This window comes from Macrobrachium nipponense, chromosome 2 (genome assembly GCF_015104395.2).
Source record: "Macrobrachium nipponense isolate FS-2020 chromosome 2, ASM1510439v2, whole genome shotgun sequence".
NCBI classification, from domain to species: domain Eukaryota; kingdom Metazoa; phylum Arthropoda; class Malacostraca; order Decapoda; family Palaemonidae; genus Macrobrachium; species Macrobrachium nipponense.
Window position 1 is genome coordinate 103,054,766 of NC_087201.1, and position 27,923 is coordinate 103,082,688.

The 27,923-nt window shown below is 36.1% G+C and overlaps 1 protein-coding gene across 11 annotated transcripts in view; it reads right to left on the bottom strand.

The window, feature by feature from the left end:
• The window catches only part of LOC135220867 (nuclear factor NF-kappa-B p105 subunit-like), a 39,582-nt gene extending 12,658 nt beyond the window's left edge, over nucleotides 1-26,924 (bottom strand). For 2 of the 11 annotated variants that reach the window (XM_064258444.1, XM_064258443.1), the window contains exons 1-15: nucleotides 11,450-11,584; nucleotides 7,799-7,905; nucleotides 7,398-7,546; nucleotides 7,063-7,232; nucleotides 6,683-6,842; nucleotides 6,109-6,253; nucleotides 5,893-5,997; nucleotides 5,570-5,681; nucleotides 5,201-5,316; nucleotides 4,855-4,992; nucleotides 3,979-4,044; nucleotides 3,780-3,838; nucleotides 3,067-3,186; nucleotides 2,017-2,391; nucleotides 1,816-1,884 (exon numbers count right to left, since the gene is read on the bottom strand). In XM_064258444.1, coding sequence (XP_064114514.1) covers nucleotides 1,816-1,884; nucleotides 2,017-2,391; nucleotides 3,067-3,186; nucleotides 3,780-3,838; nucleotides 3,979-4,044; nucleotides 4,855-4,992; nucleotides 5,201-5,316; nucleotides 5,570-5,681; nucleotides 5,893-5,997; nucleotides 6,109-6,253; nucleotides 6,683-6,842; nucleotides 7,063-7,232; nucleotides 7,398-7,546; nucleotides 7,799-7,905; nucleotides 11,450-11,496 — 1,938 coding nt within the window. In that variant the 5' untranslated portion in view covers nucleotides 11,497-11,584. The other 9 variants (XM_064258454.1, XM_064258448.1, XM_064258450.1 and 6 more) reach the window with 8 other exon arrangements.
• Nucleotides 26,925-27,923: the final 999 nt, after the last annotated feature.

The following is a 27,923-nucleotide window of genomic DNA, read 5'->3' on the forward strand; positions in this document are numbered from 1 at the left end:
TACCCTGCAAAGTTTACTTTCCAAATAATCAGGTACCTCATATTATTCACAAAGGCTTAATGCACAAAATCCCAGGGAATTCTAAGAATGGGTGGGGGGAGAGGGAATTATGTATCACAAGGAGCTAGTTTTATATTAAGACACATTTCTTGTTTACATCATTATTTGGTGAGCAAACATTCACAATAATTTTGTTATATCATGCATCAGCAGCCAATTCTATAAGCCATTAACAGGTAACCTACAACTCCCACAAGTGAAACAAGGCATTGGACTAATCAATACTAATGGAGCATTGATTACTAAACCCTACGTACGACTGAGTTCAGTTTGGGTTGCTGTAAATCAGAGGTCTGCATCTTCCACATGAAAATGTTGTACCATCTGTAAATTTATTCATATCATTGGTATTTTTTATTGATAGATGATTTAATCAGCCAAAGGAGCTGAAGTATTTAATCCCCAAAGGACTGCCCTGAAAGGTTTGTCTTTAGTAATTAAAATCTAAATTGTATCTGATGATTTGCAGTAATTTCTAAAACTCGTACTAACTGGAAAACTGAAAAGCATTTTATCGCAATTTACTAATATTTTAAAAACTTTATATTAATTCAATATATACAGTATATTTGGATGGTGAATTGATGCCTGCCATGTGTTTTGCACAAAAGTTGTCTACGTAACTTTTTATAAGTGTGCATTACAAACCAACACATTCCGACAAAGAAGTCATTAGCCCAATTTAATTTCCATTTGATTTTCATACAACAGTGTTCTGAAAATAATACGAGTATGTTGGTTTTTATTAAACCAACACATTCCGACAAAGAAGTTATTAGCCCAATTTAATTTTCATTTGATTTTCATATAATAGTTTTCTGAAAATAATAAGAGTATGTTGGTTTTATCTTTGAAGCTGTTTTCATTACTGTGTCTTTAATATAATTGGATATAACTTTTATCGTTTACCCAATAACATTTCCTGACTGTCATTCTGTGATAGCTACTGAAATACGTGAAAACTTAACAGTTGTGTCCTGACAAATTTTTTGTAGTTATACTGAGTGAATTGCAGATTACTGAGAAAAAAGTGAGGTAAGTCACAGAGTAGGTACAGCAAGGATGGTAGCAGGACATATGCATATGACTAAAAAGAGACTTGGAGTGTCTATCAAAGCCAAAGGAAGGAATGCATGATAAGATAGTTGAGCCAACACTAACTTATGGAAGTGAAAGAGGATGGTGAATGCAAATGAAAGTGAAAAGACTGAAGCTGTTAAGATGAAATGTGTGTGTAAGACACAGCGTAAAGGAAATGATAAAATAAAATTGGATGTGCGTAATGCAGAAACAAAAAGTAAAAATAATCGATAATTTCAAAATGGTTAAGTGATGAGTCTTTTGTCTAAGTACATGAGGTAGTTGCTGGTGAGCCTTTTGCCTCTTGAAGTACTATATGAGGTAGTTGTTGGTGAGCCTTTTGCCTAAGTATACGAGGCAAATGCTGATGAGCACTTTGCCTGAGAATATGAGCCAGATGCTGATGAGTCTTTCACCTATGTATATGAAGCAGATGCTGTTGGATCTTGTGTGTAAATTTTGTGTATTTTGTGTATATTGTAGAATTTCCAGCCTTAATTTATCAGTTAAGGGTAATGTAGTATAAGTAGTGACCACGGCTATTCTTCTCTAAATCCACCTGTTCTTTGGGGAAACACCTACTATTTTGAAAATAAACCACAAGAAAAAACATCCTAATGTGCTTCAAACTATCCCTATTTTCTGATAAAACAGTTGCTCAAAAACACCACCTACCAGTTGTTGAGAGGGCTGCATGGACACAGTCTGTTGTTGAACAAGTAATGTCTCCTCAGTTCCCTGTATCTGAAAATGAGTCAGGTGTTAATGAAAGCTAATGTGCACTTAAATCTAAAATGTCACACTGAGAAATTTTCCTTAGTATGAATAGCTGCAAATTTGAAAAACTATGTAATTTACATTGAATTGTTTACTAACCAGATGTTGAAATCCAATATCCTGCTTTTGAATCTGCTGATTTTGTTGTTGTTGATGCTGTTGTTGTTGCTGCTGCAACTGTAACTGTTGATGTTGTTGTACTTGCTGCTGTTGAATGTACTGTTGATGTTGTTGTACTTGCTGCTGTTGAATGTACTGTTGATTAACAACCTGCATTGTGTTCTCTTGATATGAAGGGGAAGGTACCATCATACCCGGAGAAGGAGAGTTGTACTGAGAATCTGTAAACTGAGGTGTCATACCCCCTCCACTATCAGCTCCACCTTGATATGGAGGAGAGCCAACTGACTGATCACCAGGAGACATCATTCCATAATGAGGAGAGGTTGACATATGATGGACAGGTGATGGAACCTATTGATAGAAAATAAAATTGTTAATAAACAACCCAAGTAAGCTTTTCTGACACCACCAGAACTTAAAAAGATTGAAAGACACATCTATATTTCCTCAATATGCCCTTTCTGATTATAAGCTTTAGGCATCTGGCCTTCTGTTAAGCATAAAAATCTGAAAAACTAGTAAAGAACTATAAGTACAGCCTATACTTGAACATTCAAGATATCAACACCAACAGTAATTCTACAAGACCTCCAGTGTAAGGTGGATAAAACTATACGAATGAAGATTTTTGGCTTGATGGTCATTAAAACTTTCGCATAACCAAAATCTAGACCAAGCTAACCTATATTTTAACTTATAACATTTTATTCTGCAGAATGTTTCACCTAAAGAAAGCCTTGTAAAGAAAAAAAAGAAAAATAAAATAAAAAGAAATAAAAACACACTGACATAGGAGACAAGTAACAAATTCTGTTAAACTGGGGTCTTGAGTACTAAGGGCTGCTGTGTTTGAAAAAAAAAAAAATTGCCCAATATTAGGCCCAAAAATTTTGATTAACAACTCAAAAGACTCTAGACTCTATCATCATGAGATTCTACAATACTTCATCCTGGAAAGGTTTCAATTCTGCTTAAAAGTCAACCAATTTTATACATGTAAATACTGATTGCAATTTTTTTCAATACCTGAAGTTGGGAATTCCCTAAGGTTATATATTCCGTATTAGGCGTTCCTGTAGATCCAGGGTGCATAGGAGAATAAAGACCCTGGCTGCTAGAGTCTATTGAATTCACAGGAGATGGTACCTGTAAAACAATAAAGTATCTTTAAATCCTTTTGAGTAATTCCTTACAAGTCACTTTTCTAGAATTTACAAAGTATCCTGATGGGGCTTTATAAACCAAAATAAAACAAGAACACAAAAACATTTTCAATGGTTACATCAACTGCAAGTTTCAGAAAATAAAAATGATATTGTAATGATACAATTAAGTTTGTTCATACTTACCTGGCAGATATATATATAGCTGTATTTTTCCGAATCCGACAGAAATTTAAACACTTACGACACACGCAGTGGGAGTCAGGTGGTTAGTATCCCATTCCCCTCCGCCGCTGGGAGGCGGGTATCAGGAATCATTCCCATTTTCTATTCATAATTTTATTTCCACTGTCTCCTGAGGGGAGGTGGGTGGGTACTTGATTATATATATCTGCCAGGTAAGTATGAACAAACTTAATTGTATCATTACAATATCATTTTGTTCATGAAACTTACCTGTCAGATATATATATAGCTGAATCCCACCTTTGTGGTGGGAGTAGACAGAATAGAAGATTTTTAGGAAACATATATATGCAGATAATTGATATCTTGTATTTTTCAAATAAAACATACCATATGTAGTGGAGACTGACTCTGGCCTTCTATGTTAAAATTTGCATTTCCCCCTAATTCTGTAATGGTAAGAAATTCTTAGAAATATAATGATTTTCTGTAAAATATGACACAATGTTTAAACTTGATAAATTCTCAGTTTATGTAAAAATATGTGAATTTATATGCTAAATTAACAAGCTCAATAGATAAAACTTACCTCCAGCAAGAAACTCTAGAATGTCAGGAGTTGGCATGCTGTCTTCTTGCCCTCGTCCATTACACTCTAGAAAAAAATTCAGACCACCAATTATTCTATGCAATGAATATTTTCAACAATTCAATAACGAACAGAAAATATCAGATTCAACAAGGATACATGGTGCCCATATTTGCACACCTTATATTAGAATATATCTTTCTTATTATCAGTCACCCAATATCATTAATTTAAAATAATTTCATTTTGCTACAATGAACATTTGTTACAGATTTGTAAATACCACACTGGACATCCATGAAACCAACCTTGTCAAGTTTAACTGACAGGCTGGTTGAATATATGCATGAAACCTATCATGTCAAGTTTAAAGATAGGGACACACCTCTCATTTAAACTGGATGAAAACATTTTTGAAAATCTAACAGTATATGTATACATTTACAAGGCTTTCACACCATTGTCTGCTAAATATTACTAGTGAATGTCAAAACCAAATACAGGCAGCCCCGTGTTACAGGCGGTGGTTCCGTTCCTGGCAATTGATGATAGCCGAAAATTGTCGGTAATCAAAAATGAACAGCACCTTTAACCGGTTAATATCACCGTAAACACCAGAATGGAGCAGATAGATATAATGTTGCTGGTAACAAAACATGGCACCATAAAATGACCATATTTTTTTTTTTTATTAATACAATCGACAAACGCTGTAAAACCGGAACGCCTTCAACTGAACCCACCAATAACTGGGGGCTGCCTGTAAATAGCCAAACCTAACACAAGCAATTCCAAATTTTTTTTTTTAAAACTTGGAAATATCCTGTAAATTTTATAAAAACCAAATATATTTCACAAAAAAACATATCTACACACCAAACTTACTGTTATTACTCAGATCTATAGCTTGAGAGTCATATGGAGTAAAATTGAATCTCTTGGAGGGTGGGTCATTGTAACTTCCTTTTCCTTCCTCAAGGGCAGTCTCCAAATGTATTCTTGATCGTTTAAGGCCTGCAAAGTTAGGAGGAATGAAATAAGACTTCCTATACATCTTACCTTAACTAATGCAAAAAAAAAAAAAAAAAGAGGGGGTTAATAGCTTCAATGTGTATTTCAATACTAAAAGAATGATAATTGTGAGACTTCTTACTACTATTATATGGCATGGAAAAAATTAAAGCCATCTTCATCTAAGATACCAAATATTTAAACAACATACTGTCTGGCATATAGGTGAAATCCAAAGGTTCACTTGTATCTCTGTCAGTGGGGCGCTCAAGCTGAACTTTCACTCTAACAGCAGTGTTCAAGTTTGTAAATCTGTATCTTGGTGTCCTGAGCAAAGCAAAATATTACAATTATAAAACACATAGCAATGCCTTAATAGTATTACAAGATAAATGAAAGCTATGACATAACTGTTATTACAGATTGTTAAAAACATAATTGTCAGGTCAAATAATTTCTTAATTTTTGTAAGGCACAGCCAAAGATTTTGTTATTAAATTAAAGGTGAAAACTGGAGTAGAGTAAGTTCAATTAGTTGGGCAGCAGAGTGACATCTGACAATTAATGAGAGAGAGAATACCTGAAAACTATGGCATACTGATGATGAACATCCGAATCTGAAAATTCTCCATATGCCGTCCAAACTTCCCGATCGTTATTGTCCAGCTCAAAGAATTTGACTTGCACATTATCTATCGAAAAAAGGGAAAATAGATTAATACGATATTTACCAAACATTGCAAATAAAATTACATTTAAAAAATTCAAGTAAATTACTTTGTAACATTCAAATGAACCTAGTACCTTAATTACAAAATCTGCTCACCATAACCTCTACATAAATCAATTAATGGTACTTTCTAAATGAAAAGAAACTTGAAAACTTGGTTATTCAGTACTAACTTCTTCTAACTTTTTCAACCAGTAACCAAATTTCAGTTCCTCCAGTACATGGCGCTGAGCAGGCAGACATACGAACAATCTTCAGCTCCCCAGTTGTTGCATTCTCTATAAGAAAAATACAATGTAAGTAAAACATACCCCTTTGTAAAGTAACTACGTATCAATATAGGGTATTTAAAATTTACTACATGCAACCCACAGATAAATTAGACTTACTGAGATTGTAAACAATGTCCGAGTCCACTGGAAGTGTAATGGGTCTGTATCTTTCAATATTCTTATCATACTGGTATGCTTGGAATCTCAGAGTAACCTTGTTAAGGTCCATACTCTTTGCTTCTTCATCTGCTTCTTCATCAATCTGCAAGAAAAAAGAAAAATAATCTTCATTCAAATTAAATGTCAACAACAGCTAAATAAATAAAATTAAAGTGAGATCATTCTTACTGTGTCAACACCTGAGCCCTGTAACACCTACAAAAAAAGTAGCCGAAGAAAATATAAAATGCATGCTTCCAACGGTTAATATATTCAACATCAGAGAATAAACTGCTCTTACATATAAGTACAGTGGTCTCCCCGTATTCGCGGGGGATGAATACCAGAACCCCCTGTGAATAGTTAGGGGAACGCAAATATGGGGGGTCCACTGTATAGTACAACAATACAGCACAAGTATTCATTAATAATTAAAAAAATATTCTACATAAAAATAACCGACCACTTTTATAAGTACACAGCAATCAACTCTTCCAATAACTTAAACTATTCCAAATACAAGACAACCTACTCTTTTAAGATCAGCTTGGGTAATGCTTCTACGAATTTCTTCCAAGGAATGCTGGGGTTTTCTGAGTCGCAAGTGAGCCACCAGTTCCTCTCTTTTCCGCCTCATTATAATTTCTCGTGTGTCTCGCTTAGCTATGTGAATAATGCCCAAATTTTGAAACCTAAAGGAAATAAAAAAATTCTATTGTTAAAATTTCAAAGTTATACAAAATGGTCATTATTCAGTACAGTTTAGAACATAATTTTCACCACGAATAATATTCGTGAATCATTCTTGCATCTAAAATGTAAACCTTTTAAGCCAAGTGACATATTTGTCATTTCTGTCACTCATGAACAAAATATAGAAACAACATTCATACAATCAGCGATAAGACTTACTGAGCTGTATAGTCACATTTTTCATCCACCACCACTTCACATATTCCTGTTTCTTTGTCACAGTTTTTTCCAGATAACTCATGGACATGACGTTTACGCTGATTCACATTCTCCTCCGCTGTGTACAACATAAGACGTATGACTGCTGGTCCACTGTTCCACTTGGCAAGCTTTTGATAGAAAAGAAGAAAATATGCACTAAATTACATAGCTTTACAAAAGTTCCATATATGCATGAACTATATCTTAGGAATTTGCTGGTTTCCTTGTGACATCTGGTTACTACAGTCTGACATATAATCATGCTAATCCTGGATCATAAAAAATTAACTCACCTTCACAGTTGGAAATGCTGCTTTATTTTTGTCTGAGCAATCAGCTTTCAGCTGTCCATGGGTTCCAACCATCTCACTCTTGTAGCGAAATCGAAACTTCGACTGTGGTTGTTTGAGTACTTGGATGTATGGCCCATCATAGTGAACCACTAAAAAATTATAGAAAACAATAATGAAACAAAATTAAAAATTTCAATGTATTTTCAATTGATACACACATACATATATATACATATATATATATATATATATATATATATATATATATATATATATATATATATATATATATATATATATATATATATATATATATATATATATATATATAAACTTTTTTTCCTTATTAAAGTAGCAAATATCTCAGGTTACCTTTTTAAGGTAGCTTAGTTCCTTCTTACCTTCATAGGGACGATTATATGCAGCAACAACAGTTGGCGGGGATGGAACACCATCAGAATATGGAGAAGCACTCTCTCCACTGTATGGGGAACTCATCCCTCCTTTACTGAAAACAAAATACATCATCAATGCACATGCTTATCACAATAGCTTCCATCACCTAAAACAAATTTGGGTTATCAAACTGCATTACACCCCACCAAAAAGAAACAATACTGCAACAGAAAAAATTTGTACCTGTATTCAGATGCATTCAACATCTACTGATTCATTATGAGAACTTTATCAATCCTCCCAATGAGAGCTCAATGATGAAATAAAAACAAAACAAAAGAGGAAACACTTCATTATCTTCTATGATGCATTGTGGAGGTCAATTAAGACCATGCACACTCAAATCATTTTAAAGTTATCCCTTTGATACAATAACCAATGTTTTGAATAAATGTACTTATGTTTCATACTAGTTATCTTCAATCACCACTCAGAAGTCCACGCTCAAATAAAATATTGAAACAAATATCATTAATAGTCATAAGGGTGGAATCACTTTCTCAGGAAACTGCTTTTAAGAAGTACGCTACTTCTACCAATCACAAGGTATCTTTAAATATTTGCCAGATCTGCGGCATTCCTAGTACTACACTGAATTAACACTTATGTAGCAAGCTGTCATATTCAATGTTATCTTATACCTCAGTGACCATTTGGCAACCACACTTTTAATATCCCTTTACATTCAAATACAGCTACATTTCAATAACTCATTTGTGATTAGGTCACTGACAGTATCTGTATCACAGTATGACAAATTTAAAATCAATTTGTATTTTTCATAACTAATAAACCTTTGGTCTTAACATTAGGATAATCTCCTAGCGCCAACTGGAAATCCGATAAAATGAATACAAAACTTGTGTGATCCAGGGACTATTGGCATCTGTGCTCTCAATAACTACCTCTTCATACTGAGGGTCAGACAATTTCTTGACAAGACAGAATTAGAGGCTGTTGGACAAAAACATATGTAATGTGATTTCCCTCTGGAATACATGTGAAAGCTGACAAAAAGCAATGCACACACATTACCTACTCTCAAGAGGCACATTACCTACTCTCATGAGGTCTGTGCAGCAAAGTATTTTGTACACTTGAAAATGTGGAATTCCAACTCTTTCAGCTATGCTAATACATATTCTCTGATGCAACCCACTGTTAACCTGCAGCATTACAGGACCACTTGGGCTTCCCTTGGTGCAAACTGACTAATCAAGAATGTAGCTGTCTTACTCCTCATGATTCACTATTTCATGAATCTTTTCCTTCAATGCATTTAACAACAGACACAACTTTCATCTGATGACATAAAAATACTCCCAGACCTTTCAAGGTATTGGTGACTGGTCCATTACCAGTGATGTTGATAAATCAAAGTCTGAAAGTTCAAAACAATATGTGAATATGGCTGTTTGATGTAGATAGTATCCTCATTAGGCCCACCCAAGAATGCCACACCTCTTCTGCACTTTCATTGGTAAAAGATGTATATGAAAATCAGGGAGCTTGATGGTCTGCTGTAGGTATAATGTTTGTTAGCGTAGTGAGTAACCATTTGTAAGCTCTACTTTTCCCAAAGTTGTCTCGAATTTCTGGATGACAACCAAATGGTTTTTCAACTGCCGCTAGTGTGCCCCCAACACTCAATTTTGGGTTTCCCCACACTAAACAAACTTTCCAATATGACCTGAATGCCACATACTGATTAGCCCATCAGTGATGGCCATACTAAAGTACTCAATTTAGGTATAAGATGCACCTTGTGCTGACAATAAAGAATACATGGTACTAGGCTATAGCTACATCTACCGACCAAAAAACAAGTTGCAACTTAGATGCCTAAAGGGCTGCCTCCTCTCTAAGCTATTTCTTAGATTGACCACAAAATATATTGCTAGACTACTATTTTGTTAACTCTTCATAATTAACTCTGTACCTATATCTTATGCTCACCAAAAATTTGGGTTACCCAATGATTTATAAATTAACCTGCAATTGCACATACATTACCCAACAAGGGCCAAGCTATTAGATGATCTGACAACCAATTATCAAAACTGTGTTTTCCAGACCAGTTTGAAAAAATTAAACTTCAAGATCATAAAAGTCTAGTAGGTATGCCCACCTGTAGGTACCTACTGGGTCATACCTACGCCTCAAAAGAGGAGAGACATGATATTCAAGATAAATGTAGCTTCCCAGTCATTTCTGACTTTACAAGCTCGTGGAAAATGAAGTGCAAGCACACATCTACGATGCCACATTTGACCACCCATCAAAACCTGGGGGGTTCAAAGCATAAAATGCCAAATAGCTACTACCTAGTAGCTACTAGGTTCCTAGTACCAATGGCAAATAGACATGATTTCGACTGCTTACCGTGATCGGCCACAGTTGTGTCATCTATGACCTTACCACAATAACCTTCGGCATTTAACGTGAATTTAACACTCAAATTAACCTGAGATAACAACACACGGGGGAAAAATAAATTCACTGTCAGGCTTAGGTCTACCTGACGAGTTTGACAGGTCTGCGACAACCTGAGCGAATTAATTAATGCACCAACTACTACAACCAGCGACCTTATTTATCGTCCTTATTAGAATATGATGTTCATGACGACTATCCTTCCTCGGGGGACATACGAAAATTCCCCGAACACTGCGACATTACATGGATTGACTGTCGTACGGGCAAAGGCTATAAGGATAGCTATGGCCTTGAAATCACAAAGTAATTTGAACACCTTCTCCATAAGTACAATCACAAATTTACTAACTACGACAAGCTTTTGGTATTGAATGGAGCTTTCCTACCAAAAGACACAGTGTCTGAATTAATGACAATCACAATAACACAAGAAAATAACCCGAGAAACAGATGTCGTCTACTTGAGGGTTTCGGGCAATGGGAAATCCCGTCTTACGTTCCAATAATATTTCTCGAGTTAAGCCTCCTAAAACTTCTTTAGAAACGATGAATTCGTACGGAAACCAATATAATTTTTTTATACCACCTACGGAATATATTAAAAGTTCAAATAACCCAGTTATCTTGAACCAAATCTGAATTTTAAATTCCAATCATCGAGATAGAAGTTTTCAGCGTTTACATTCAGTTTACGAAACCACCTGTTGCAGCAAGGCCCGCTCGTCAAAAGTTTACGTTCTGCAAGAGCACGCTCTGCAACAGAAGCTTATCATTCCGTATCCAGTCTCAGCACCACGGATAACAAATGTGTATATTAAAGTACTGTAATTCACAAATTTGATTACAGGATCAAGAAATGTGGGAGATACGCGTACCTACTTACAATTCGCGCAGTTTACTTTTTCATATTCGAATCTGACCATAATAATTCACAGGAACACAAATGGCACTGGAACATAAAGACTGATTTGAATTTCTGATGATTAGACACTAACCGAACAAAAACTTGGCACACTGAAAAACACGTGTCCCTACTGTACTCCAGAATGGGATCAAGGAAAACACGAGACATTATGCACTCGTTATCCTCGTCGTAAAAACATAATGCCACAACTATCCCATAATTTTAACACACGCTTGTTTCACATTCTTACACTTACAAAGGATTGCACGCCGTGTAACACAATTCTTCACTGGTATAATACATTATAACGCTAAGGGTGACACCAAACTTCTGACTACTCTGAAAGGGTTCTGGTAATCTTTATAGCTACGCTGGAAATATTCCCGCAGTCTGGTAATTCCCCTCCCGCCCCGCACACTGGACTAGGGACGAGGCCCTTCGCCGCCTGGCTCCTCAAGGCGTGCTGTGCTCTTCATCTCTCAAACGATATTCACTTCACTTCCCAAATGAGAGCGATGTTTCCATCTGACGGATAACAAGTTTCCTACGCATATTAGTCTAATCTCATGGTGCTCAGAGCTATAGGCTACATGTAGATATAACTTTCGGCAATTCATTTAAATTCAACAAAATGGGCAATGCTCACAAGAAGCTTTGAAAACGTCCTAGCACATTAAAATACTAAACATCTCTACAAAGCACGTGAAACATACATAGTTACTACTCAGATAAAAAAGCATATTGTATCTGAATCTTTCGACGGCTGATATTGGAAACCCAGCAACAACATAATTAACACAGCCAATGTCAGTCGTACCTAATGGTAGGACCATTGTAGGACTTCAATCAGGAACGTGCATTTACGAACTAAATACTACGAGTAAAGAATATTGAAGTTACGGTCATTATTTATTTATTTTTGTCTTTTATCAAATTATAATCTAGGTCACTGTTTACTCATTTACAGTACTTTAAGCAGACTTCTGTTTCGGTCCCAATCCACCAAGGGCGTCCTCGGACCCGCAAATTCATTAGCATTATACACAGTAATTCTGAAGTCAAATTCACTATATTATAACACTTAGAAAATATTCAAGTCTAAGTTTCTCCTCGCAAGACTTGACATTCTCAGTCCTTTTGATATCAAGTGGGAGATTGCGTACTGCAGATTTAACGATTCTACAACTTTCGAAGTAAACCTTGGCTAGGATAACTTGAAACCATCTGTAGCAATTCTTGGTTGATTCCATTTTTTTTTTTTTTTTTTTTTTTTTTGCACGGCAAAATCAAGAAAAATATTTTGGACATCCAGTCTTGATAGTCTGCTTAGTCATAACATTTTAAACATTTGTTCTAAGAGGTCCACAATAATAAAAAATGTTGCGAGTTCGTGTATAATTTGAAAAACCCTTTACAAAGCTTTCTGACCCTTCCCTGAGTTCATCTTCAGTCCTTGGACTGGAGATGAACCCAGGGAAGGGTTCGAAAGCTTTGTAAAGGATTTTTAAATTATACACGAACTCGCAACATCTTTTATTATTGTGGACCTCTTAGAACATTATATATACTCTGGCGATAGAGAGTTTTTCCAAACAAATTTTAAACATTATTGTACCTTCCATTGGCAATCATAACCCACGGTTCGAAACTCTTGATTAAAGACCATGCCGCTCTGTTAGAGATATTTTGCAGTTCCTTAAGTTGTATATTAGCTAGATTATAATAAAGAATTGCAACAGCTCACTTTTAACGACAATAAATCAAAGTTTTTATTTTTATTTTTTTTAATTTTGTTTAAGAGCACTCATCAAGAAATTTCTAACAAAGCAATATTATTAAGTTGGTGTCCACGGACCCTTACAATATTAATGTTTTAAACTTACAGACAAAGTACAGTAAGGTAGTTCACCAAATCGCGGATTTTATCAGTAATCATCACTAAATTACCACAGTATTTACAGCAACCCAAACTTCAGCAAGGCGTTTAAAGTTATTTTTCTTCTCGGCAATATCAATTAAGCTTCATTTTCATTTAGTTTTAGTTGCTTCAATTTCATCTATTCCTCGACGTCGTTTTTGGAGAAATAAAATGGGTGTCATCCGTAAGGAGATTGAACTTTACCTTGTCCCTTGGTCTGGAGTCGTATATATAGGAAACAAGATTGCCTTTGGGGTCATTCCTCTAATTCTTAATGTTTTAATTAGATGAATTTGAATGTTTAAACTGTGCACACAACTTTGTCATGCAAGTAGTCTTCCAAATACGCAAAGGCTTCCTCCAGTAATTCCAATTAAACGTAACCATTTAGAAGTACTGTAGTTCACGAACAACCTATATCAAAAGCTGCGGATATCACATTTTCCCTCATCAAAATTTTTCAATAAAGCACATATAAGAGCACACAACGGTCTCTAGATTACAAATGTCTGTAAGAATTGCCTTCCAGTAAAGCATTTACCCTATTCAGACGAATAATTAACTACTCTAGTATATATAATGCTATATGTGAAACAGGTCTGTATGAACTCAAATTTTAAGCGTTAACCTGTGAAATACAGGAAAATAATCTGAGTTTAGGAACGCATAAGGACATCACACTACGAATATCTTGACAATTCATTTCTTTTTAATAGTGAACTTAATTTAGTGTAACAGCGGGCTACCAACAACCCAATAGCCCAAGGCTCCAGATGTAGGTACATTTACGGAGCTCTGGTCGGAATGAATTTCATTTCATGAATTCAACAAACTTCTTCTTTTCGCTCCTATGTTTATCTATTTCATCTTACTTCTGGCTGAGTCCTCTTGCATGGTTTTTCAGGGGAGCACGGTCGGACCCTGAGCTAGTGCGTATAGTAGTAGCACTGGACGCAAAGGCTGTGGATCATGGAACTCTGTCGTTAGTCTGCCTGTTGTGCTTTTTTTTAACAATTTATATTTTCTCAGCAGCTTAACTGAATTAATGTATATTAGAAAACAACATTCTAACACTTAACGAAGAAAAACATACAGAAGCAATGGTCTTACTCTGTGGTTGAGCCTTCTGGTGTTTTCAATCGATTCCGCTTGTATTAATCATGTGGTATTTAAAAAGGCAACATCAACATTTTCCACATACAGTATAACACTAAGGGCCATTGTTTTCATGTAGCAAATGCAAGGAAAGGGCTTCTCCTTCATTACCATGTTAAACTCTTGGTTGGGAAATCCCCGTTTTCCACGCATTCACCGTCCTACCGTCCCCGGCCCCACCCATCCCAAACCACATACGGTCTCTCCCTCCACCAGCAGTCTCGCTAAGCGGGTATACCCGGTAGCCACGGTATACCCTACCATCACCAACATCCCGCTGGCCCGCTTGCGAAAGACAATGATCTTGACTATAACATCTACTACTCTCACTTTCTAATTTGTACGAATTTGCAGGGCTTTTAAATATATTTTGCTTTTTAATGATGTCATCTACGGCGTCAATGACCTTTGGTACTGTATCCTCAGTCATAAATAGTGTTACCAAAATCGGCATGACTTTCTGAGACACATGTGTTTCACTGACGATGACTGATGGGTTCGAGATTTGTAAATTTCAGCTTTGCTTTACTGAGGAGAGAGAGAGAGAGAGAGAGAGAGAGAGAGAGAGAGAGAGAGAGAGAGAGAGAGAGACTCGTTTCAAAGGTAAACTTAGTAGGCCATGGCGATACCAAGATTCCTATACTTTCACCACAACAGAATTTGACAGGGACTAATGTTTGCATAACACGAGAAGGAGGAGTCTAGTCTGGTATATTCGTCAGAATACTCATATACAACATCTAAATTCAAAGAACCGATTCTATAAACTTTGCTACCCTTTCAAATTATAAGAAGTGCTTTAGTTCGTATAGTATCGTTAACATGATGATATAGCCTAACCCAGACGATAAATGTCATTATTATTGAATGTCCATGATGTTAAAATTGAAGGTCATAAAACAGAGGGTCGAGACGGTAACTCCCAGCCCTAGGGAAGTTACGTACCGCCCGAAGAACTGCGTATTGTTATACTATCTATAAAAAATGCGCAAGAGGTGTTATATCTCCTGCATTATTATGTGTATTGTATCACTGTTACCAATGATCTGTATTACAGTTATGGAGTTTACCTCAAAATGACAGTTGATAACAGATGAGCACTGACGTTGAAAAACTCATTATGGGAAAGGAACGGCAGAACACCAAGGGAATTCATTCATCGTTTACTCCAGATTATACCTAGAATCTGCATACTGCGTAAGATAAAAATAGCTGGACTGAGCGCCAAGAAAATAATTTTGTTTTAATGAAAAAGTTACAAATCAACGTACTATATGAATAAAGATATAGGAAAAGATAAAATGAATGGAAAACTTGGTTGCCTTTGATAAGCACTATCATCCAGTCATCGAGTACCGTTAAACGAAGAATAGAATTTCAATACTAAAACATACTGACGTCACGATGACGTCAGAGTAAGCGGACGAAAACGGCGGGAAGTCTCCCCGAATCCGCCCGACCGACGAAAATAGAGAAACGCTGTTTCCTTGACGGAAGTGGTTCTTGAGTGACGCTCTTAACGTTGTGTGCGCGAGACTGAGATTATGTTAACAAAATGACAGGTGTCATTTTGCATATAGGATGTACTTTCTCTGCGGTATTAGTTATGTCATGACAATATTCCCAGAGCATTGTTAATACTCTAAACTGATGTCCAGAGAGAATGTAATTTATACTCAATAATATATTATATAACATTTGTACATTGTAACCGAAAGTGATACAGACGGCTGAAAGAACTGGAATGCCAATACCAGGGGTATATAAATAATTATGGAAGTCATACAGATAAATGGTACTCAGAAAGTTGGAGCAGTCAGTGCTACAACGTTTTGGAAAGTGGATGATGCATTCAAATTTTAACAGCCAGTTTGTATGAACCAATGTGGAGAAAACTTCCACAACATTAGAAGCTCCTAGCACCTGCGCAGAAGGCTCATTAGCACACATCAAACCATCCCACATACTACATGATGCAATTCACCTCTACCTTGCATGCACTCTCGCACCTCCTCTTGCAATACATATATCCAGCATTTTCCCGGTCTTCCTCTCCTCCTCCTACCTCCTCAATTTGGCTGAGTAACCTTTTTTCCCATCTTTGCCTTCAACAGGCACTTCAAGTCCCTTGTCAGATTTCAGCCTATATATATATATATATATATATATATATATATATTATATATACAAAATATACATATATACATACATATGGAGCAACATAAAAGCAAATGTCTTTGTCTTTAAGTTTTATTCTTGAAGATTAGGGATACAGGAATCAGGAAAAAATGTGTTATTTTAAAGTTGTACACGCCACGTACATATGTGTATTGGCATTCGAAGAAAATTGTCTTAAGACAAAGAGTGGGCCCAAAAGAGTATGTATGTGTATATACATAATATATGTATATGTGAATAAAAATTCAAGTTAATTGCCATGAAAATGACAAAATTTTCAAACCGATTACCAAGAAGTCATCTTAAGTGAAACCGGAAATAAATGCGAGATCCACGAGAGAGAGAGAGAGAGAGAGAGAGAGAGAGAGAGAGAGAGAGAGAGAGAGACTGTTATTCATACGTGTTAACATTTTCGGTAACATCAATACGTTCTTTCCTGCGGGATTGAATAACACTAAATCAAATAAAGTGAACACAGTTAGCTGGTATGAACCGTACCGTAGCTCTTTGATGAAAACCCACCTTTGAGAACATTCATTGCTATCATTAGTGTCATCATGAGAAATGGCAGTATTAGTGATGTAATCTGTCTAAATGTCGTGAAACATGGAGTAGATTTCCGGCGGGGCCGCTTTGCACCAATTCATTCATTCAATCTCGCTTTAGGCGGGAAAACAGTCGAACTGACATGCACTTGGCCAGATCTCTGTCTCCGGTCAGGAAGGTTAAGTAGCTTATTAGTATTGTTCCAATACCCAAGTGTGACGGTTAAAGACGGAAGACTCCACACGTGTGCGGCCAGCCTAAACAAAATAGAAGCACTACTTTTCCGTTTAGATTTTCTGAGTGACACATGTGACATGAGTGGCCACAGATACCAAACAATAGATGTCGCTCCCGCGAACCAAACGAGCTCGCGCCTTCTCCCCCACAAAAACAAATATTAAACATGACCGGAGGACTTGTACATGTGCTGGCCATTTTCTTTTTGTGATTTGTTCTATATCAGTATTTTTTTTTTTTATTTTTTTGGGGGGGGGTTTCCTTCATTCCTGATATTCCAAGTAGTTGACCATATATATATATATATATATATATATCTATATATATATCTATATATACCTGAAGAGAGAGACAGCAGTCTCTGAAATATAGTACTTTTTCTCTCTATATTTTGGTGTTTTTTGTTTGGCTTCCTTTTATTGGGTCTATATTTTATTTTCTAATATATATATATATATATAGTAATATATATACATATATATATATATATATATATATATCTATATATATATATACATACAAACACACACACACACACACACATATATATATATATATATATATCCTATATATATATATATATATATATATATATATATAGTACAAAATAAAAAAAAGGAGAAAACACACGTCATTTTCGTTTTGGCTTCCTACTTGAAATGTATTACTTCTATTCAAGTAACCCTTCAAAGAACATTAGAAAGCAGCTGCTATAATATACACTGATAATACTTCTGCCGATGGTGTTTGTAGCTCAAAGCTATGAATGACGCGTTTCAAGGTAAAGGTTTATTTGGCCATTCGGTCATTGCAACCGGTGACGATTATCAAGACTATTACTGATGTTAATAATAAATACCGTCATCATTATTAATGCTTGCGTTACCCAATAATACTATAGGTAGTATATGACTTGACTTTGCTAGTAAGTCTCTTTAAACTTGGGCGCTATTGACCCTGCTCGTTGTCAGGCTCGCTGCATCAGCCGAACACTTAATGTTGATCAATTTGGAGTAAACACTTGACTATCTGTTAAGTACTCACACACGTCACTCCATCTTGTGTCTTGCACGGCAGAAAGATTCGCTACTGCGGAAATTCTCATCATTCTCGCAGAGGACATCTTTCAACCCCATTATCCTCATAACAATATCTTTGTGGGGATTCCTTTTGTGAAAGCGAGAAGCGGCCAATATGGGACCAAAAAAACAAACAATCAACAGACGAATGGTTACAAAAAATAACCAACAAGCAACTCGAAGGCAATCAAGGTCAACAACATGGATTGGGGGAGGGTGGGTGATGGTGGGGGAGGGAGGGGGAGAGGGCACCAGCCAGGAATTTGTCTTCTCGGGAATTCCAAGATTCCGAGGACAGGAGAACGGTCTGCAGATGCATACATCTATAAGATTGTGTGCACTACTGAATCACAAACATGAACAGGGGTATTTTAGTTTATATATACACGTTACCCTTGAACTCCAGTGCGAGGGTAACCATTAGAACTAATCAACAACTTTAATCTCTATTGTTGTCATTCGTTGCATAGATGATGCTTAGAGAAGTAGGTAATGTCAGTTCATATAGAATAGCAGAGTAAACCATTTGACCGACTCGCTCAAAAGAGATTATAATCATAATGCTATTATTTAATCACTGTAGTCAGAAACAATACTTGTTAAATACTTCAGCAGTGAGCGAATATCTTCCTTGAATCACTGATAATAAACACAAGTTATTCTTTACAATGTATGTACGTATATATATATATATATATATATATATATATATATATATATATATATATATATATATATATATGTGTGTGTGTGTGTGTGTGTGTGTGTCTGTGTGGATATCTTTATAATCAAGAAATTAATATAATATATATAATATCTATATATATATATATATATATATATATATATATGTGTGTGTGTGTGTGTGTGTGTGTGTGTGTGTGTGTATGTGTGTATATATATCAAGAAATATATATATATATATATATATATATATATATATATATATATATATATATATATATATATATATATAGTGTGTGTGTGTGTGTGTATGTGCATACATCCGCCAACCAAAGTTGATACATAATTCACACACTACCTGCGCATAAATCTATTCCCCTCACCTCCAACTATACACGTATCTATATATAACAGTGGAAATGCTCTAACGAACGATAAACATCATTATTCAACCTAAAACACGGATCCTTTGTTAACCGTCCCCAGGACGAGATGAACCAAGTTTCGGTACATCTCTGGCGAAGCAACCGCCAACTCGGTCTCTCACCCCCTACCCCCCGACGCCCGAGTTGGAATTCCCAATCGTAACCAGCAGGTTTCGAGGCGCCCTTAGTCAGCGTCGAGTCTCTTGGGGTCGAGGTTTGGAAACTCCCGCATCAACGCAATCTTTTTCGTCATGACGATCTATTCGGTCATTCAAAGACGCCATGGTTTGGGCGTTCCGTTTACGAAGGGTTGAGAAGTCTAACGAGGCGATTTTCAGTAAGTGAAGTTAACTGATGTCAAGCGATTGCAATCATTTCGGTTTTGCCCCAGGGAAGATATGCAGTATCAAAGGTGCGCTCTCCTCACTTCTATCGGGAAGGGATTTTCATACCTACATTTTGTTTGCTGGATGTGATGATTTTGTCCGAAAAGCAAGAAGTTAAGCAGTATCGCGTCTGATGTGATCAGCACTTGGATGGATGATAGCCCTTTCAATAAAAGTGTATACAGACATGCACAATATATATATACTATATAAATACACACATACACACACATATATGTGTGTGCGCGCCCGCGCACATTTCTGATATTTAAAGCATAAACTTTCCAGAGAAAACAATGCCGACATGAGAATAAAACATAAGATCGGAAATAAAAAAAAAGTACAACAACATATAATAAAAAAAAAAAACGATGAAAAGTAGATTCCTCGCATAAGTCAACAGATTCGAGAATCTAACATAAGAGAGATCCATCCGAACACGTCCCAGAAAACTGTGACGCAGTCTGACACTCAGGAAAAGAAGGGAAGCTGGAAATAACTGAAAACGGAGATGACGAAAGACAACAAACGACAAAAGCGACGGACGATAAGAGTAAACAAAAGATGTAAACGGAAAGACAAAAGGAAAGTGAAAGACAATTGCGAAGTAATGGATGTAAATCTCTAGAGCGAAGAAGCTGAGGTGAAGAAGTAAGAAATAAAATGGTAAATGGAAACGAGCAAATTATACTGAAATCAGAAAGGTATAAGATACAAGATTTAAAAAAGATGGACAAAGACAGTAAGTAACGGGGATGAAATGAAACAAACAAATAAAAATGAAGGCTAGCAAAACATGAAACAGTTTTGGATAGAGCCGATCGAAGCGACCAATGGAAGAAACGCACTCAGGAACCAACGAAATGCTAGAGGTGAAAGAAGACCTGATGTTATAATTGACGCTCGTAACAGGAAATGAAATCCAGAAAAAACTACATATTTGCAGAGCCAGTCACAATACAACACAATATTACACAACATCGCATATTATTATTGCGATCTGTATTACTTTCCTAATTTTGAACTTTGACTTGTTCGGAATTTTCAAAATACAGGTTCCTAATTTTCAACGTGATACCACCATGACATGGACACAAAAATTAAAAAGCACCATCTGCGTCACTGCGACGTCCTTATTCCGAGAGAGAGAGAGAGAGAGAGAGAGAGAGAGAGAGAGAGAGAGAGAGAGAGAGAGAGAGAGAGATTTGAGGCACAACAAAATTCCTTGAATGCTTTAACTTTAAATCTTTCGTTGCAGACACCGTGCAGCAAGCAGAGTTCTACCGTAGTATACTTTAGCCACAATATTTCTTTTTAGCTGATGTTTGCATCATTACCAACATTTGAAATCCTAGTCTTTTCTGCATAATGCATTTGATTAAATTCAAAGATAAGGCTGTAAAAATAACTCGTCGGGAGTATAATGATGGGCCAGACTTTTCAGGCATCACGTATGCCTCTTACAATAAATAATTAAGTAAATAAATTAATGAATAAAACAAAGTCAAGTTGTCTTCAGTGCCAGGGAAGGCCACTTTGAAGCTATTGTCAGCGAACCTCGGAATAAGCTCCGACGCACATTGGATTTTTTTAATAAGAATAATAAGATCCCAATAAAAGCAAAACAATTATGAGGGTAGAGTTACCAGAATGATTTGAAAAACCCAAAAATGTTCTCCAGTGTTCACTTGCTTCTCGGTTATTCCCATTCTTCGGACTTTCACCTCAAATGGTCTGACAATTTCGGGACTAAGTTTGAAATAACTGGATAAAAAAACATAAAAAGTTTTGGTAACATGGTTATAGTTTTATATCATCAAACTCAAGAAACTATCACTCTCTGTCCATGCCACAAAGACCCTCACTAGCCATATCAAAAAGGCCTCACTAAACGCGGAAGCGATGTCTATAACTTTCCTTGGTAGATAAAAGTCTTACTTTCATTCCTTGAAGGCACTGAGAGCGAAAACCTTGAAACGTGATTTACCCTATCATAAAATTCTCCCTTACTCAACCCTTGAATCTGAATTACGACGTAAATAAAATGAAAAAAGTAAAAATCGAAGCGAGACTACAAGGGAACGTCGCGTAGGTACAGCAGCCAGTCATTGGTCGAGTGTTGGTTCCTGGGAATTTCGTACCGTAACCCCCGCAGCCATAGCTGCCTCTTGAAGCTAACTGCTGACCTTTCGACTCCCGTTCTTGTTTTCTTTACTTAATACAATCTCCTGACGGCTCCATTATGGGGAGTACAGCATGATACCAGTTTGGCATTCAGTGATCACATGCGCCCTCTCTCTCTCTCTCTCTCTCTCTCTCTCTCTCTCTCTCTCTCTCTCTCTCTCCCAGGCCCCCGTGGTTTAATTTTCTATAAAATGACGTTGTAGTTTCAGTGACCTCTGACAGTTTTCTGACCTTGTGCTGTCAAATCATGACCAGTACTTGGGTCAGTCCAGACAATGAGCTAGTCATTGACCCCTAAGTAAAGTAGCACTGAGTGAGAGGGGACATTACCAAGGGCATGCTCATTATTTGCTTCTATATTGCCTACCGTTCAGACGCAAATGGCAAAAGTCAAAACGCACACGATACATTCAATTCTGAGAAGAAACATTGAGACTTGTATGATTACAATTTACTTAGGAAGAAAGTATAATAATTCAGGAAGTACGGTGTTGGTATGAAGATTTTAACAGCATGAAACAAAAATCGGTAGAAAAGTATTAATATTCTTTTGCAGGAATGTACAATAGACATGAATTTACGTATAGAAATATGACCCTACAATTTTTTTGAAGACTGGAACCAAAAGAATTTTTAAAGATACCCAAGTCCGTCTCGATGACAATTGCTTTTGAGAAGCATTCAGAGACGTGATCTTAACCTGGTGTTCGTGCAGCGACCTCACAAGATCCTGATTTGAAATGTTGCAAGATCTTGCTCGGAGCGAATGAAAATCCACAAGTCCAGGTCTGTCGTCAGTGGAAAATCTCTCTGAAATTGAGAAAAGTTAAGACTTGCCGGCATTTGCTAAGAGCAAAGTGACAGGTCCGTCTAGCTAAGTGCAACCAAAGCAAGGAGTCGGATTTGTAACTCAATAATCCGACTTGCATAAAACAATGAATTAAACCTCCAAACTTAGAAGGCAATGAGTGCAACGCTATGCTCTGGGGTGATGAGTAATCCTAACAGTAGTTAAGCTCCAGAAATGACGGTTCACTGTCAGTAATGAGTCGAACTGGTCAAAAGCCAACACTTGGAAAGCTGAACCGCTCCACGCTATCGTTGAACTAATGTAACAATGAATGAAATGAAATGAATGATAATCTATTAACACAACATACTTGATAACTTTCGTTTAATTTACTGATACGAAAATATTAGATTCGATGTCATGCACTAATATTCACAAAGCATGAGCATGAGTTAAATATACGTAAACGCTAAACATAGTTGGAAAACATAGACTTCCATGCCATTAACTTTGATGATGAATAACGAACAACATATAATTTAACATGCACAATTAAGATAATTGATATGGCGATGTGATTATCAATCATTAACTTTGAAGAACAATATAGCTATATTTACAACAGGTCTTAAATCACAGGACAGTGATCTAGAACAAGGAATATCAAGAGAATTCACCACCAGAGTGAGAAAAGGGTGAAGAGCATCCCTAGGATTCACACGTCAACATACTCGAAGCATGTTCACCCAGTAGCAGTAATGATAAACTTTAGGTAAGCAACTCTGGTGTCAGATATCATTTTCATACCCGAAACTAATTTAGGCGAGATCGCCTCTTCAGATGAGAGAGAAAGAAAGAGACAGAACAGACACAAACAAACTTCATGACAGGATGTCTGTATTCAAGCTAACTGAATAAAAACTGACACTGTAACACCAACTCTCGCGTACACATTTTCCAACCACTTCCATATTTGAAACGAATTAGGAAAAAAATATACGATACCACAAATGACGAGAACGCGCACTACGTCAGCACCTGGCAGGGGATCTACGGAACGGTTGCTAAGAATGACGCAGTCCAGGCACAATGACTCTTCAAAAGAAGAAGAAAACAAAAGCATGGCGATTTGCAAAGGCGAATTTGTAGCTTCCACGAAACCTCTCCAGTTCGGTGAAGGCACCTTAGAAATTAGGCCAATGACTTTAAACTGGAATGCAATGTGTCCACCAAATTCATATGCACAATTGCGGTGCCACCGTTATCATCTTGGAAAATAATTGAGTAAACGTAGCCTCTTATTAGCATGAAAAACAGTGAATATTTTACACGGTAAAACTTTAATTCGTAAATGGCGACCTTCAAGTACCATTTTCTCAAATTTTATGTCGACACATTCCACAAAGAATATATTGTTTATCAGTCACATCATATTCTAGGAAAAAAGTCATTTTATTTATTCAGCATGAGAACCACTCAGGGAAACATTACATACAAAACACACACACACACACACACACACACACACACACACACACACACACACACACACACACACACATATATATATATATATATATATATATATATATTAATATATATATATATATATAGATACTTTCCTCATTTCATAAAGACTGGGCTTCCAGACGAAACATGAACCTAAGGCAAGCAACTCTGTAAAATGAAAGATTTGCGGAAGGGTCTTGAAGGCCAAAATGATATATCCAGAATAGACTGGCTGGCTGTCAAGTAGTTGTGACCAAACTTATAAATTTATAATGAAGTGTTACGTGTTAATGCACTTATTGATAAATCTATTGTAAACTGACAATGAAATGATAATGATGAGGATGAGCATCCTGTCAAATTGACAACGAATTAACCAAGTTTTCTCTCATATCGATAAGGATTTTTCGTTAAGTGTTTATAAAGCGGCTGACAAACTTATGACGAACCTTTAGGCAAATATAACAAGAACAAATTTAAACGCATGAAAAGTTCATAAATCATTTGATCAAGGTATAAATAACTGATTCATAAATTCAAAATGAGCTGACGTAATACATAATGCATTATGAAAGGCAACAAAGGAATATACATCCATTAATTTCAAGGTTGTAATCATACAAATGTGTTTTGTGATAAACATGCTCAAGTGCTTGTTTGTTTGTTTGCATACGATTTTTCGGCAATCAGCCTAGCTTGGAGTACGGAAGGCCTTGGTGCACAGACAGTGGTATGACTACTTGTGGTGCGACTCATTTTACGTAAACATATATACTCATTGTTTTTATTCTCACAGGCGATTTTTAGAGAGGAAAATCTGCGTACTATTTGTTTTCCCCCATGAATACTATCATTGCGAGGAAAATACATGGAACTTCGAAATTAACCTACGAAGGTTGAGGGATAAATGTTGTCCCACGAAGAAAGGATCTGGGAGTGCGGGAATCCCACTATCTTGATTGAGTACGAACTCTAATATTATGGCAATTCAAGTCATTTTGCGCTCATATATATACGTGTATATATATATATATATATATATTATATATATATATATACACACACACACAAGTATGATATGTAAATATGATCGCACGAATATATCCTACAAACACCTCATCCTCGCTAATTAATGCATAAGCACGTATAAATACTGGTTACAGCTGGAATTTCGTCTTACTTTCTTAATTGCTACAGGTTTGGTTTGATAGCAAGTTTGTGTAATTATTGTTTATAACATTCTCGTGGTGTAATTTATGGTATAACATAGATGCTCTTCCTTTATCTTAAGTTAGAGAGAATTTTTTCGGTATGACGACGATATTCATGAGCTTTTAACGGACTGATCTTTCAAGTTATCACCGTCAGTTATGAACAACCTCAATTCATCATCGCTGTCCGCGTATCTATGAAACAGTGCATGCGTTCCTTTATTTCTCTCTCTCTCTCTCTCTCTCTCTCTCTCTCTCTCTCTCTCTCTCTCTCTCTCTCACACACAAAAAAACACACACACACACACACATATATATGTATATATATATATATATATATATATAGAATTATAATATAATTATCTATATATATCATACTGTATATATATATATATATAATATATAATATATAACTTATCACATACAGAATTGTTCTGTGCAATGGTGCAATTACTAGAAGGGCCTCATTAAAACTGGATAAATAACTGCTAAATACCATCCAGTTTTAATGAGGTTCTTATAGTAATACATACTATATATATATATATATATATATATATATATATATATATATATATACATATATATATACATATATATACATACATATATATAAATAATACAGAACAAGGAACCAAAAGCTGCTTTCAACACCACCCAAATCGGAAAGTCTCACGAGACAATCGAAAGGTCAAACGCGCAATTGTTCAGGTAAACCAAGACATGAACTTCTGATATCTACAAACAATTAGACGTCATTGCTCATTACTCTTTCGTGCTTGTCCACTAATGTTACGATTGTGCGTTTCAATCACTGTGTCCAATAACTGTCAGCACAGCTAACGGTAAATATAAACTGGCGCTATCTATGCCACATAGCTGCCACCAGTTTTCTTTCAGAAGAGTCTCTTGTGCTTAAAAAGAAAGAAAAAAAATAAACACACACACACCGCAGTAAGTATACGTTTATCTAGAAATTAAATTACGTGCTAAGTATAAATAGGAGGTACAGCGAAGATATGATCGTTTACTTTCGCGAAAATCTTAATAAACAGTGATGTTTCTTATCGTTCTATTTTTTTTTCTTCGTTTTGTTTTGTAATTGGAAATCACATCACTTTTTGATCAGGGAGTCACTTCCCTAAAACGAAAGTGATCGAGGGTAATTTTCCCTTCCAGTGAAGGATTCTTATTTTGGGTAAGGGTACCCAACAGCGGGGATGGGGGGGCGGGGGAGGAATAGTATCCTATCAACAAGGCTAGTGACCTACCTATCACCTCTGACCATGACCCGGAATTAACGATCAAAATCCTGGTTTCTGCACTTTTAAAACACCGGTTGTAAGAATATCACTATAGTGCCAATGGTCTTCTAGTGAGAACTACGACCCAGCGTTTTCAGCAACCTTTGGACAACATATCGTTGGGGAACTCCGCTGATCTGGGAATCCCCGCTAACGTAATAATAGTCACGCTGCTCCATGGGCGTAACAGACCAATCATCTTTGTTGTTATTCTTAGTTTTTATGTGACTCCCTGTATAGAATTAAATGTCCCATTTACGAAAGTAATGTGTAAGCTGTCCCTATTAAAACGAAAGTTCATCTTTAGATGGAATTGTTGATGTAGAATACACAAATTAAGATGAAGTTGAGCGACGTAAGGTTTCTGTATAAGCGTACACCGTTGAACCTTGGGATAAGGGGAAAGCCTCAGGATTCCCAAGTTTTCACTGATTTTCTTTTACAGAGCTAAGAGATCAACGCCTTCTTTTTGTAGATTAAGAAATCAAGTTGGCCAGCACGGGCTCTTACTGATGGAGCAGCCCCTAAAAAAAAAAAAAAAAATCGAGGATATACTTGCTAGAATTCCATTGGATTTTTTTTACACAAACTTCTTGTTTAGCCACCCTTAATGAGAGTTCATAAAGCAAAGTTAGTGCATTCTATTCCCTTTCTTTGTTGCAATAAACATTAAAATCCTTAGAGATTTCACGAGAGAGATTTGATGGAAATAAGAAATTATTACTGGTATAATTACATATCTAGAGACTGCCGTGTCCCGTGACGACTTCCACTTAGAAATTTCGCTGGTAAGAATCTGCACAAGGGATGAGGTTGCAAGACACGCTCTTGCTTTATTTCGACGCCCCGACACTTGTTGGCTGTTAACTGCACACTTTCTCACCGTTGAGAATCTGACAAACTTTCATAATGATAATAATAATAATGATGATAAAGAAGTTTAAACAATTCTGATAATACCACGGTGTTTTCAGCATTTTCTATTCAATACAACAACAACAACAACAACAATAATAATAATAATAAAGAAACTGAAACAATTCTGATGACACCACAGTGTTTGCAGTATTTTGTATTCATTAATAATAATAATAATAATAATAATAATAATAATAATAATAATA